The following is a 15,356-nucleotide window of genomic DNA, read 5'->3' as shown; positions in this document are numbered from 1 at the left end:
TAGTCTCCTTTAGTATCACTTTACTAAGTGTTTGTAGCCTCGAATGCAAAGATGACAGAACATAAAAATCAAACACGTTCAGATATGGAAACTGAATTAAAGGAGTGCCTGTTACTACAAAGATTATATTCTCTTGACAGGAGAGCCGAGCTACTCTCAAAAATGTCTAAGGGAGTGTGTTCTTGTAAGCTTATTTTAAATTAACTGCTTCTTTTGTAATTGTGTCAAGGTAAATATTGTTAAGCATAAATCTTAGAAGTAGTGCAAAGTTTTAGCACATTTCTACAGATGCAAACTCATGGAACAGCACACAGTATTAACTGTAGTAAAAACTGAAATAATGGCACTTCAGAACTTTATGTTTTCAGTCCCTCCATTATTGAATGCTTGCATTTGTTATACAAACACAAAGCAACCGTTTGGAGTCTTTATATCTATATTTATAAGTAAAATATAATTCAAGTGCTATATACAAAGCAAGAAAAACACTTTTTGAGTAATCAAAAAGAAAACATTTGGGATTTGAATATCCAGGTCCTAAATATTTGCACTAATATGTTTATTTTGAATGATGTCATAGCATCACAATTCATTTATTATCTTTTAACATTTTATATCTCACTTTAGAGACTGTAGAATCTCTCAAAGTACAGTGGTACCTCGGGTTAAGTACTTAATTCGTTCCAGAGATCCATTATTAACCTGAAACTGTTCTTAACCTGAAACACCACTTTAGCTAATGGGGCCTCCTGCTGCCGCCGCGCTGCCAGAGCACAATTTCTGTTCTCATCCTGAAGCAAAGTTCTTAACCCGAGGTAGTATTTCTGGGTTAGCAGAGTCTGTAACCTGAAGCGTATGTAACCCGAGGTACCACTGTAATTTATAAAAATTCCTCACAATGAAGCTATATCAAAAGTAATGTCAGAAACTGCATGGCTTCCATGGAGTGCAACAATCTCTCAGGCAGGAGTTCTCTGCCTTTATCTGCTCTCTTCACTGAGTGACGTCCTTTGGTATCATCCCTTTGGACCCTGCCTTCCAAGCAGGGCAACCAAGAAATAGATATTGAGGGTACTGGTGTACCAAACCACAGCCAGCAGGGACCTCACACCTTGAGCTTTCAGCTTATAAAAGTTTCTAGCCCTCCTAGAAAGTAAGTTATGCTAACCTACTAAGCTGTTTCTTTGAGATGAGCTAGTCTGGCTGCTTCCACCTTTCAACACCAATAAGTGAAGTCAGAGCTGTGATTGATGAGAATGTTGTTTGGACACCAAACAGTATGAATCGCTGAGGACCTAAAGAGCTGATGTTTTCCCTTCCATGTTGTGCACTTTCATTGCATCTGTCTCATTTTCTTGTCCTTGAAATCTCTGTAGTTGGCCCTCTTTTTGTCCTACAAACCAGGATGCAAACTTCCAGAGTTGGATTCAATCAGGCATTCCATAGACTGATAGACTTTTCATGTTGGTGACACACTTTTTAGACATGACACAGTAATTCAGTTTTACTAGCAAACTGGAGGTTAAACTAACCCCTTTCCAGTCACGGAAGGAGTGGGTCAGAGGGCCCAATTCACATGGTGTTGGAAATGCTGCTTCCAGGTAGCTGTGCCTATTGAGCACCTCAGAGACAAGAGAATGGGGCTGGGCAGCTGGAAGCTGCTCTCTTCATGCAAGGGATGAATTGCATGATTATACTTGAAAATCTTTAGCCAAGACAATTTTTTACTTTTCTTTCTTTCTTTTTTTCTTTCTTTCTTTCTTTCTTTCTTTCTTTCTTTCTTTCTTTCTTTCTTTCATGAACATTTAGCAGGTGTCAGACATTTGGATATTCCAATTAATCAACCAATTAGAATTTAATTATAACTTTTTTAAGTGTTTTAAATGACCATAAAATGCCGTTGGAAAGGAACAAGGAAGCAAGGGCTTTTCTTTTCTTTTCTTTTCTTTTTGCATTACTTAAATGGTGGTCTGAATAAGGAAGAGCTTGATTTTGGAAAGATCTGAGGTGCATAGCTTTTTATATTAAAACTGTAATTTAAATTTTCCTGGTACTATTTCAAAAATGGAACACAACTTCATATAATGTTATGAAGCTGTTGTTTATCATATATATATATATATATATATATATATATATTCCCACACAAGCGATTCTATCAGACAAAGGCATGTTATTTGGGACAAAAGTAGAGCATGTTAAAGTTTAGTCCAAATCTGGACTTCATAAATCTTTAAATACAATTTAATTCTATTTTCCATATCTATCTTATGAACTCAAAAGCTGCCAAATTTCATTTTAAAATGTCAGTTTGAATGCAAGTCAACTACAGGAAATAGCAAGAAAGAGGAATAATGATATCCTTTGAGCTCTATTGAACAAAGCCCTACAGAGGACCCAATGCAACGTTGCAAACCTCAAGGAACTTTGTTGAAGTCACTGAGCTACACGCCAGCTATATAGAAGAAAAATTATATAAGCAATATCTTTGTAATGAACCTTCAACCTGGCTAAGCTTACATCAATTTCTTGTTGCACTATGAGGGCCACTTTGCAGATGATTAAAGACCTGAATTTTAGCATATTAATAAATTGCATTCAATAATTTTGCATATTACCAACTCGATAATCTAAGTGCTTTTGTGAGATAACTTACAAATCAATAAATGAAAAACTTAGTTCTGGCTCCAGATTTTTGTGGGGTGCGGGTGTTCTTGGGAAGATACCCTCAAGCCTCCTTCTTACTGAGGCTACCCTCTTGCTAGCATTGATGCCAGTTCCTGCTACCATCTATCTTGCCACTGCTTGCCAAACAGTGCCAATGAGCATGAAAGCCATTGACTCTCCCTCCTTCTCACCATTGCTGCCAGTGGCATAACATGGGTTGCCAGTGCCCAGGGCCAGGTGGGAGCGGGAGGGAGGGAAACAGATGGAGTATGCATGCACATTCAACTGCCTAGAGATTGCAGCTGCAGAGATAGGAAAAGAAGAGTTGTTCCATTAGAGGGGAATAAGGACTGACAAAACCTGGAACCAGGAGAAAGGGACGTTGGATAAAAATTGGATTTGTTTGTACCTTTTTTTCATTACTAGAATGTTTTGTAAAGTTGATGAATGATAGAAAAATGTTGGAAGAAATTACCTGGCTTTAGCAAAGTTGCTTAAAGAATTATGAAAGAATATTATGATTATAAGAAGCTGGTAAGGTTAGGATTTAAATTTTAAATTTTAAGGTTTATTCTATTATAAACCTTAAGATCGTAAGATCGTAAGATAAGATCGTAATAGTCTAGGGTAATGTAATGATAGAACTTTATGAAAAATGGAAAGGAAAGGATTTGCTGGGATAATTAATAACTAGGATACAAAGGAAGGGAGGAGGAGGAGGTCCAAGAAAGAAGGCTATGACAGTTAAGGGTCTGGAAATAATGAATTTGTTTTTAAATGTTTTTAAAGGTTAGGGATTTTTGCATTTTTGTCTTTTTTTGTCTTCTTATTTTGGAATTTTCTTTTTTCTTTTTTCTTTTTTCCTCATTCTTTTTTCTTTACACGGTGGGAGGGGCTGCGTCTTTTTTTTTTTTTTACTCTGTTAACTATTTTTATTCTTTGTATTATTATTTTTTGTGTTTTCACTTTTGTAACATTTTGAAAACTTTAATAAATATCTTATTTAAAAAAAAAAGGAAAAGAAGAGTTGTTCCATTGTTTGTCACGTCCTGGTTTGCACAGAGAAGCCGTTTTCAACAGAGCCCAGTGACGGGAGTGCAGAGCTGTATTGAGGAAGCACCGGGTGTTGAAATTTTGCACCCCTAACCATTTTGTGCTGGGGGCAACCATCTCTGTGCATGCGCACCCATGCTACACCACTGACTGCTGTTGTTCCAGATGTCTATGCTGATCCTCAACACAGGCCCTGAAAATCATCACTCATTGTTTGAAGGAAAGGCAAGCTATAATATGTCCTTTCTCGTTTCTTATTACACTAATATAGCAGAATAAAAAGCCAGAATTGCATGTGTGCCTTTAACTTACAGCTTCGCTGATTAAAATAGGCCTTCCAGTTAATCAGCTGAAGTTGCCCCACTGCTTGTGGTTATTAGTTCTTCTGCCTTTAATCAAACTCTGTATATCTGATGACATACTTTATGCGTTATGAACTTACAGGCTAGCAAGCCATCAATATTCTCAATAAAGAGAAACCGTATTTTCTGAAATATGTCAGCATGATCCAGTGTTTATACCCTACTAATTCACAGGTAGTGAGTTGCTAGTTTAGCCCAGAAGGTGATTCAGATGCATTTTACTGTAAAAAAAAAAAAAAAGGCATCCATGGATTTGCTAACAGGCATTGCAGCTAGTTTGGCTCTGTTAACAGAGACTCTCAGAGCCTTAATAGAAGCGAACATGAAAGTGATGCTAGTCTGGATTCAAACCAAGCTACCTGAAGGACCGTCTCCTCTTAAGTGAGTCAGACCATCCTTCAAGATCAGTTGTTATGCCTCTCTTGCATGTGCCATTGCCTTCTGAGGCACATTTCTGGGAACAAGTAAGAGAGCTGTTTCTAAGGTGGTGTCTTGTATGTGGAACTCCTTGGCTGAATGGCTAGTTTTTCTTCCTTTTTGTATTCTGCTGGCAACTGACAGCTTTCCCTTTTAAACAAACTGTTCTGTTGTTGTTTGGTGTGTTGATCATTAGTGCTGCTCCTTGCGGTTTTGCTTTTTGCTGCCCTTTTACAATTCTGTTAATTTGTGTTTGGGTTATTTTTGCATATATATATATATATACACATATGAATGAAGAACTGCAGGTGCTTTTTTCCAAACAAGTGATAAGACATTATTTCCATCATCATTTAGTATCCACCCTGACTCTCTGCAAGCTGTCATAACACTCTTATCGCAAGAAAATTAAAGCATGTGCTTGATTATTTAATAACTGAGTTTAAACTAAGAGACAATGTTTGTTTAAACTCGTGCTTCCAAACCCATCACCTTCCAGGATGAATTCAGAGATTAGAAACAAAAGAAAAGAAAAACAGAAGATGTATTCTGCAATTAACACCAACATGAAAGAAGGTAGGTTCTGATACATAAAATCTTTTCCACACAATATTTCCCCACACAATGTGGATATATTGAGGAGAACACTAGTAAGTGACCTTGTGTATCCACTTTTACTGCTATCTAGGAGTTTCCAGTGGTTGTCATAACTGAAAAATATCCTGCTACTACTGCAGACATGGCCACCGGGAAGCTGCAGGTGTATCTATGGAAATGCTAGAGCAGGCACTACCATTCTCCTGGGGGACAGCCAAAGTACACAGCATGATCCATGGAAAATAGATTTTTAATGTCTGAACTGGCTCAGGGTCTCTAGTATCATGGTTGTAGAAAAGATTATAGGTATAGGAAGCACAAGAAATTAGAAACATATTTTAATGATAACGTTATTAATAGAGATGATATACTATTTCGAACTTAAGTTGCAAAAATGAAATATGTGTGTATCTCATCCTTTGGTTTTTAACTTCCAAAGTTGCTTAGAGTAACCTTAGGTAATCTGGTTGCACTTTTCCTAAACAAGCAGGTGTGTAACTTGGGGGTATTCTGGATCTCCAAGTACCCTTGGGGGCACAGAAAGCCTGCCACCAGCTTTGACAGGCAGTCCAGTTGGGATCCAATCTGGACAGAGAAAACCTAGCTTCAGTTGTCTATGTTCTGGTAACCTCTAGGTTAGATTATTGCAATGCATTAGAAATGGGGCTGCCTTTGAAAACAGTTTAGAAAGCGAGCATATTACACCAATTCTGGTCAGATTGCGCAGGCTACTGCTTAATTTCTAGGCTCAATTTGAAGCGCTGGCTCTGACCCAAAATGACTTATGTGGCTCAGGACCAAAATTCTTCAAGGACTTTCTCTCCGCACATGAACCAGCCTGGACCCTGTGATCAGAGGTCCTTCTCTGGGTGCTTCAGCTGAGGGAGGTGCAGAGAGTAGCTACACAAGACTGGGCTTCTTCAGCCATGGCTCCTTCTGTCAGTTTTTAGGCACCAGGCTAATTTTTATTTATTTATCCCACCTTTGGGTGTATAAGTTGGCCTTGACTATGCTGCTCATGCTTTAGTGAGGTGGGATAAGGTTTGTATTGTTGGATAAGCATTTTAGAAATTTGTATTGTACATGGTTTAAAATTTGGCTTCTCGGTGATTTTATCTGTTTGCATTTGATTTTGAGTCACTTTGATATTTGTTTGTATAAAAAAACTAACAAATGCAATGTATGTGTATGTGTATGTATAATACATACACATCTATGCATATTTCATTTTTACTAGATATGTTCTTCTTGATATTTCTGTTGTATATCAGTCTGGAAACATTTTTGGGGAAGAGATTAATTTATGTATTTATATACTGCCCTGTCTCAAAAAAATTATAAGCAATATAGAACAATAATCAGAATGGTTTCTGTAACACAGTGGATATATGGATTAAAACTGCAAGAAACTGTAAACTATCTTTAAAAAAAAAAACCCCGAGTAAAATGAATTGCATAAACAAAATTTGTCAGGCACACTAAAATTAGCTAGGTATTATGTGAAAAGGCCTGACCAAAAATAGAAAGGTCTTCAGCTGCTTCCAATACATAAAAGATTTGCTACCAGGCAAGTCTCCCTGAGGAGAGTATGCCACAAATGGGGTGCTAAGTAGACACACCTGCCTAACCTGGCAGTCAGTAATGTAACCATGTCTTAACCTGCATAAGGTTTTAAGGAAGGGGAAACTGTAGTCCTCCAGGTGATGTTGGATTTGTGAAGACCCTGGTATCATTGTAGAGCAGCAAAAATGGAGTGTTCTCTCAAGGTGCCCTCTCAGCTGCTGAGGAATCCACATGGTTTCTTGATATACTGGAGAGTCGCAGGGAAAGTAGCAGGAAGGACAGTGGCTAATGTCTAGGTGGTATAAATCTCAGGATGTATCTGAGCAAATTACTGTGACATTACTGTGTGGCAATGATGGCAGTGGAAAATGGTTTCTTCTCCACCACACTGCATTCTCAAGTAGCCATCGAGCACTGAAGTGCATGGCCCTGAATGAGAGAATTCTATCCAATTAGGATACACATAATAATAAAGAAATAGAATAGATTGTATGTTTTAAATCCAGCCACAAGTGAAAGAGGAATGAGCAGGAAATCAATTTTTTAAAGTTTGCTATATAAAATTATAGGTACCAAGCAGTGAAACGGAAATACAAAAAGAAAGAAAGAACAAAGAATAATTCAAGCTGAGACTACCTTAGGCAGGCAGCTGGTTCACACTTAGATATTTGGAAAGCCGCCAGACAAGTAGATTTTCAAATGCAAAGAGCTGACTTACAAGTTTACAACCTGGCTGCAATATTTTAGTACTTATTGATTTGTACTTATATTCCACCAGAGTGTGAGTAACAGCAGGTTAAATATAAAGAGCACAGCCAATTTTAGAAAACAATAAAATGTCTGCCTTCTGAGGAGAGTTGAGCGCCACATCCTACTATCTTGAAGAGGTACATCGGATGAGAATGTGGGGCAGACTGTATGTAATACTCCCTCCCACAGGAGATTCATCTCTCCCCCTCCTTATTGACAAGCTGCTAACTAGTGAAAAATGTCCATGATGTTTATTGATGCTACCTCTGCCATAAAGGATTCTATTTTAAACTTTTTACTTTTTTCTGAATACCACTTTAAGGGCCCTTTTTGGGTGAAAGGTTTGCCCATGATTTTTAATACAATAAATAAATGGTGATTAAAATGGAAAAATATTGAATGTTATCTTCCCTTCTAATAGTGAGTTGTAACATTTATTGATCGATTTCTAAGTTATCTTGTACTTCCCCTCAATATACAAATATCAATATTTTCAAAGTCTCAAAAAGGCACCTATATTGAAGATCTGGCAATGTGCAAATATGTTGAAAATATAACAATGAATTAATTATAAGAAAAGTAATTATTATTTCCCCCTAGGTTTACTCAGACATTTATAGTGCTACATTAGCATTCCATATAATTGTGTTGTGGTGCTTATATAGAAATGGTACAAACTAGACTATTTCAAGTAACAGAATCCAGAACTTAAGCAACTTGTAAATTTCTGTTGTGCCGTTAGAGACATCGCCAAAGCAGATTGCCAACAAGTTTACTTAACTGAACTTTCAAAGAATATTTTGACACTACCTGTTTGAAAGCCAAGGTTGATATTGCCTTACAAAATATGCATATATAATAGACCATGAACAAAGATGTGACTAGCCATTGATAAAGAAATTTTGGGTATCTCTGCGAAGAATAAACAATAGGAGGACATGAACTTCGCAAACTTCATAATAAATTTGCCCAAGTACACTTCTCGATCTTAAGTTAACACCATTTAATAGTTCCCAAAAGCACACACAGTCTTTGCAGACATTGTGTCATCAACATTGTATTTCATATCTTAACATAATAAACCTGTTTATACATTCGTCACAAACACAATGACTCTGTTTTTATCCACATAAACCCCAGCAAGGAAAAACTTAAATAAACTGAGTTGCCTCCACTTTCACTGCCATACTTTGCAACTCGGAGACAGGTCAGTTTTATAGTCATGAGTTGCCCTCCATTGATACAGCATGGTGTACTCGTACCTAGGGCAAACATATGCACACACATGAATGGAGCCACCTGCGCCAGCCCAAGCCTCACTGCCAACACCGCTGGAGCAACCCACCCCCACCAGAGCCAAGCGGCGCTGTGCTGTGCCACCTGCCTACGCAAGGGGGAGCCCGGTTGGCCGAAGAGGGCCTTGGTATGTGAATCCCCCCAATGCCTGTGGGCAGGGTGAAATGACACAAGAGCCATGCACCTTTCAATCCCAGCCTCACAAAGCGAGGCCTTGTGTCCTGCCAGCCCTGCACCACTTTGTGAGTCTGGGACCTGATCCTTCACAAAGCGGTGCAGGGCTAGAAGGGCGGCAGGAGGAGCCAAATTTGCCCCTAAAAATGTGTCGCCCTCCCGCCACACATTATGCCCCTGAAGATGGCGGACCGAAACATTACTTTGACATGACTTCTCCAGTTTTGGGCATAGGCTTGGCCACCTCTTGTGATTTTGTCACCAAACTCAGCACAAGGCTTCCTGAGGTGGGAGACAGCAGACTTCACTGATGTTTGGACAACAGGTGCCATTTTGAATCAAGATGGTGGACCAAAATGTAACTTTGGCATAACTTCACCTGTTTGTGGCATGAGGATCCAAACTCACAAATTGCACTATCTACAAATCACATTATTCTTTTGGTTTCTAACAATTCCGGGGCAGCACTGGGCACTCCCCGCTAGTGGTTATATATTCTATCCATTCTGCAATGAAAAACCACAATATTTGAATAAATTGCATAATGAATCCAATAGAAGACTAAAGGGGAAACACTCCAAAGCAATCTCGAATTACTTTGAAACAAAGCTGACGTTCCCTATACATTCATACATAATCCATATGTATGAACATATTTGTCTTTTAGCTAATATACTTTATCCTCTTACCTGTTTCAGTCTCCTGTTTGGTGAGGTTCCTGTGGTTGGTAAACAATGTTGTAGTGTCTGGTGAGGGTGGTCTTTCCTCTGGGATGGTAGTACAGGCACCTAAGTTGCAAATGAAATATTTGTAAACTAAAGGAATATACATATAAAATGATTTAAACTGATTTTTAACACACTCAAAATGCAGAAAAATTATGAGTGGTTCATTAACTGTTAGACAAATACAGCCCAAGTGGACCAAGTCAAGGAGAAGGAACCCGAGGCAGTGCCATCCCATGAACTGGTAGTATATAAGAAGGCAGGAAAGAGAAAACTGATGGAGGTTAGTGGGTCAGTACCCTATTCACACTCATGGACTGGCTTCCACTGCGAAGAGTATTGCTTCTCGAAGAGTATTGCTTCTTAGTTGCTAGGCTAGTCAACTGTCTGACTGGGCAAGGAATTCCTCAAGATGGGATGGGGTGAAGTGAGCCATCACCACTTCAGACTGTAGATTCAAATGCATGTGATGAAATATTCACCCATGGAGAAGGAAGATTTCCATACATGGAAAGCTAGCATGATGGGGAAGCGACAAGGCTGCACTCTTCTCTGACATCTTGTTTTCTACGTCAGTGGATTTTAAAAAAATGATGTTGCATTTATTCATGTGAACCCCTACCTAAAGTTTAAAGTGGAACAACATTGTCATTTGTTCCAATTCAGCTTTGAAGAGTGGGCTTTTGCAGGAAAAGCGTGGGGGTGGTGGGACAAGCACAAGGATACGGCGCGGACCTGTGTCTAGAAAGCATAGGGCAAAAGTTAAATGTGGATGAGCCCCAAGTTGAAAGCAGCTCTTTAAAACAGGCCTGAAAACCAAAAAGGAAGAGGTACACTTACAAAAAGAAACTCCATATTATGTACAGAGCGTATTATTTCACAAAAGAAAATGGGAAACAGCGATAAATCATGGTGTAGCCTCAATGCATGCAGAGATATGTACACATATGGCAGCTTTAATCTCAGAAAAAGCTCCAACATGCATGGAAAAATCCAATGCATAGGACATTTTCCATCATGAACAGGGAAAAGCGTCTCAGCACATAGGGGAATTTGAATCATGCTCTTTGGAACGTGCCCATTGCCAAAACAATGCATAAGCTGTATCTGCTGCTGATTCTACAGCAATGTAACATTTAACTGACAGCTACACGAACACAATCAATTCCTGCATTATATATTCTCAACTGAACCCAGGACACTCCTTTCTATGTGCAAGACAGCTAAAGAAAAACATGAAAACCATTTCTCTAAGCTTCTTATGTATGCAACCCTTGTTTCTCAGATAAAATCCAAGATTAAAACTTTGTGAACATAATAAGCCACTAAAGTTTCATTGAAATAATGCCCTTTAAACAATATTTCGTAACACTGAAATTATGAGTAAAATGTCACGTAGCCCATTAGCACATATAAGGTTTCTGCACATGAGTAAAAATTCTGAAAGCTTATTTTCAAAACTAAAATCCCAAAGGTTAAAAAGCCTTGAAAATTAATACCTTTGATACTAACTATTTCATTAGGCATCAGCACAACTTTTCCGTCCAAGGTAACTTAATCACTGTCAAAAAATGTCACTTTGCCATAAGGCACCTCATGCTATTGGCTGGAAGTAGGTAAGACATCCTGATTTTGGTTTTGATGTCAGAGGTGTGTTAAGATCTACTTGTCAACTTGGACTGTTAAAATGTAGCAGTATTAAAAGCAAAAGTGATTTTCCCCATTGTATTATTTTCCTTATGCAGGCATACAATTACTGTATTTCCTTAAAGAAAGAAAAAAACAAGGGTGTTTGCACGCATAGGCTAAGAGCTTAAAAAGGACAGTGGAAGATTATACTGCAGCTACTTATTTATCACGGCAACCCTAATGTTTTTGCTATTTTTTTTAACCACATCATGCTAACAATTTTGCTCCTCTGTGAAGGAGGAAACAAGTCACATTTTCAAAGGCCTTTTAACCCCCTTCCATCCTTGCCATATTTTACAACCATTTTGTCTAGTGGCCAGGTTCTTCTTCCAGATGCATCACGTACTTTATGAAGTTCCAATTTTTTTTTAAAAAAAAGTTATGTTGGCTAGGTTCATATGTAGCATTAAACCATAGTTTAAATAAATATGCATACTAGGTCGCACAACTAACACAGTCCACACTTTGCTCTTCCCCTGCTGACATAAAAACAGGAAATATGCCAAGGTTTTGATTTCTTTCTTCCAAACAAACTATGATCAGAAGTCAAGGTTTGTACTTGGCATACAGCTCATGGTTACTTTGGAAGAAACAAACCATGAACTCTGGTTCAGACATCACTACAAGCCAGCCTCTGGCTTCCTTACAAGTGGCATTGTAGCAGCAGGACTAGGGAAAAAGTGAGCCCTGTATTACACTAACTACAGTTAAACTACAGTTTAACTCTACATGAGAACTGGGCTATTATATGAACCCAGAGGTATCCTCTAAACTGGAGAAAGCAAAAAGAAAGACGCTTTCTGCCTTTAAAAAAACCAGCAGTTCACACACTAGAGGATTTCTCAACACACCAAATCTCAAATACGAGGTTTTCAAACTAGAATTTCAGTATCTTCCCTCACCCTCACGCTCATCTTGGGTTGAGTCTAGACTCTTCCAAAGTGTGCTTCCCTGAGCTTGCCTTGCCTGCCTACCCCATAGAAGCTCAGCCACACACCCTCACTGCTACTACGTTTCCTTTTCTTCCATATTTAGTTCCTCCCTGAACTAAACATACCCGGTAGGAGCAAGGACCTGTGGGAAGTGCCTTTGTAAGGTCAACAGCCAGCAGGAAAAAGTTAGAAACGGGCTATGGAAGCGACAGCTTTAACCATGTTGATTCACAACCATCATGATAGAGAGGGCTGCAACTCAGAGGTTGTGGCACGTTGCCCACCTTAAGAATGGAAAACATAATCATTCCTTTTACTGCTGAAACACAAGCCCTAACAACAACAAAATCCTCTTTTTCTACCTTTATTAAACAGCAGGACACACAATATGCCCTTCCTTTTCCCTGAGCCAAGTGAAGTCAAGCCTGATTTTGTACTTAGCCTTACAACTAGCCCCTGTGTGTGGGTAGGTGTGCATGTACACAGAAACGTGGCTGTGTGCTCAGTTTCTTGACAGCAAATCTGTGAATGTTTTCCAAACTTCTGCCCCACATTTTGTACAAAGTCCCCAGGGTGGGTTACATTAATATAACACAAAGCAACAGATAGTAAAATCATGAGGAAGGCAACAAAGTAAGAACAGTCCCTCAGTTTCCTCAATCTACATATCTCTCTAAAATGCCTGATGGAAAAGTCAAGTCTTTAGCAGGTTGGACGTCTTTGACCCTGGCAGAATCTCTAGAGAGGGCGCATTCGATAATTAGGCTGCTGTTACCGGAAAGGCCCTACAATAGGTTGAAGATTCCCAGGCTTCTCTCGAGGCTGGGACTACCAGCATGACCTCCCCAGCAAACTGTGAAGGCATGGGCAGGTTGATATGGGCTCCCAATACGTTTCTGAGCACAATTCAAAGTGTTGGTGCTGACCTTTAAAGCCCTAATTGGCCTCGGCCCAGTATACCTGAAGGAGCTTCTCCACCTCCATCGTTCTACCCGGACACTGAGGTCCAGCGCCGAGGGTCTTCTGGTGGTTCCCTCACTGTGAGAAGCTACAGGGAACCAGGCAGAGGGCCATCTTGGTAGTGGCGCCCGCCCTGTGGAACGCCCTCCTATCAGATGTCAAAGAGATAAACAACTACCTGACGTTTAGAAGACATCTGAAGTCAGCCCTCTTTAGGGACGTTTTTAATGTGTGACATTTTAATGTATTTTTAATCTTTGTTGGAAGCTGTCCAGAGTGGCTGGGGAAACTCAGCCAGCGGGGCAGGGTACAAATAAATTATTATTATTATTATTATTATTATTATTATTATTATTATTATTATTATTATGAGAAGTACTCCCATAGGTATCTGGGTCCCAATATTTAGGGCTCTGTAAACAAAACATTGACTTGAGCTCTATAGTTAATTGGCAGTCAGTGCAGATCTTTGAGGACTGGTGTTATATAGTCCAGGCATTAGACCAAGCAAGGACAATATTACATGAATCTTGTCTCTCTATTACAAATGCTGCTGCTTTATTGCTTTTTGCTGGCTGTGATGTAAGAGGCTGTCCAAAATGCAGTAAAATCCTAGAAATAAAACACTTCTGAAAATAGAACAGAAAAGGAAATTGTAAAGATTCTATTCTTTAGAAGTAAGGAAAACCATATTATGGCTAATTACTAATTTTCGGGGGGGTTGTCATTTCTCTTCTAACATATAGAATTATTTTCTCAGGACTGTGAATCAAGGCCAAATTAGACATGAGAGTGGTAAACCCGTCAGGGTAAAATCCCTGCCAAAGCCCTAAAAAAAGTGGGTGGGATAGAAAGGGGACTGCTGAGCCCTCGCCACCTATAAATTGCCTTTTCTCAGCTGTTTTTCTTCAAGTTAGACACTGAAACTGGAAGAAACTCAGAGGAAAAAACAGGTAGGGATAGGTGGAGGATGAAAACTGATTATATTGCATATTTGCTCATCGTTAGCTGGATGTTAGAACGGACTGTACTCCTCCTACACAAGTAAAATATTTTCTTTCTACAGATTTGGACTAGAATAGGAATGTGGGTACAATTCAAAGCTTTTAACGTGATATCTGAATCTTAACATGACACTGAATGAATAAGAAAAAAGAAACCCCATGTGGTTGCTGTGTTTAAACCAGGATACCTTGCCTACAGGTCAGAAATGCCTGGCCCAGATGGGTATGGGAGCAGATGAGGCCCCAGTAGAATTTGCTCCATACAGTATACTATCCACATAGAATGCTTCATGACTTTGTTTTCTTCACTACATGTGATCACATGTAAACTGGGTCTTATGTTGTCCAGTACAGTGGTGCCCCGCAAGACGAATGCCTCGCAAGACGGAAAACTCGCTAGACGAAAGAGTTTTCCATTTTGGAGGTGCTTCGCAAAACGAATTTCCTATGGGCTTGCTTCGCAAGACGACAATGTCTTGCGAGTTCCTGCTGGTTTTTTTTCTTTCCCCCCTTTTCCTAAGCCGCTAAGCCGCTTATCAGCTGATCTGATCAGCAGATAAGCCACTAAAAGCCGCTAATAGCGCTAATCCGCTAATCCGTCAATGGGCTTGCTTCACAAGACGAAAAAACCGCTAGACGAAGAGAATCACAGAACGGATTCTTTTCGTCTTGCGAGGCACCACTGTACTAAAAATATCAGACGTATTATAGTTTCACCAGAGATCTTTCAGGAACTCAAATGGTAATCATTGTCCTTTCTTTTCCTGTGTTTCCCCCGCTGCTATCTAGGAACTTTAGCAGTCTACTACAGAGAAAGATTTCTACCCAAAGGACTAGAAAATAAAGCATAATTATTCACATCCGCTGATTACTACTACTTAAGCAAGTTGTATCAAGAACAAGAGAAAAGCTATGGGGGGGGGGGCAGGGGAATGGCACATAAATCCGACACTTTGGAAAAGGTTCAAGTTGAAAAGTTCTCCAGATGTAAGTCTGTAAACAGTGATTCATAAAATGAATTTCCCCATTAATTGTTGGCAAGGAAGGACAGCATCCAGAATATGTTATTGTATTATGACCCATTCTTTTCCCTTTTCTGTGTAGCTACATTCTTGCTTGACACCACAGATCTTTTATCAGTTGTGATAAATCGAGCCAGCAAGCTGT

The 15,356-nt window shown here is 39.3% G+C and overlaps 1 protein-coding gene across 5 annotated transcripts in view; it reads right to left on the bottom strand.

Annotated features, from left to right (window-relative positions):
- The window catches only part of BBS9 (Bardet-Biedl syndrome 9), a 222,502-nt gene that overhangs the window by 87,505 nt on the left and 119,641 nt on the right, over window positions 1-15,356 (bottom strand). For all 5 annotated transcript variants that reach the window (XM_083468777.1, XM_083468776.1, XM_083468774.1 and 2 more), the window contains one exon: window positions 9,569-9,667. In XM_083468777.1, the coding sequence (XP_083324903.1) occupies window positions 9,569-9,667 (99 nt within the window). The remainder of the gene's footprint in view (window positions 1-9,568; window positions 9,668-15,356) is intronic.

The sequence above is a fragment of the Podarcis liolepis genome (assembly GCF_965112155.1).
Source record: "Podarcis liolepis genome assembly, chromosome: 12".
Taxonomy (NCBI): Eukaryota; Metazoa; Chordata; class Lepidosauria; order Squamata; family Lacertidae; genus Podarcis; species Podarcis liolepis.
Note: the sequence above shows the minus strand (reverse complement) of the source record. Positions and strands in the feature narration are given on the sequence as shown.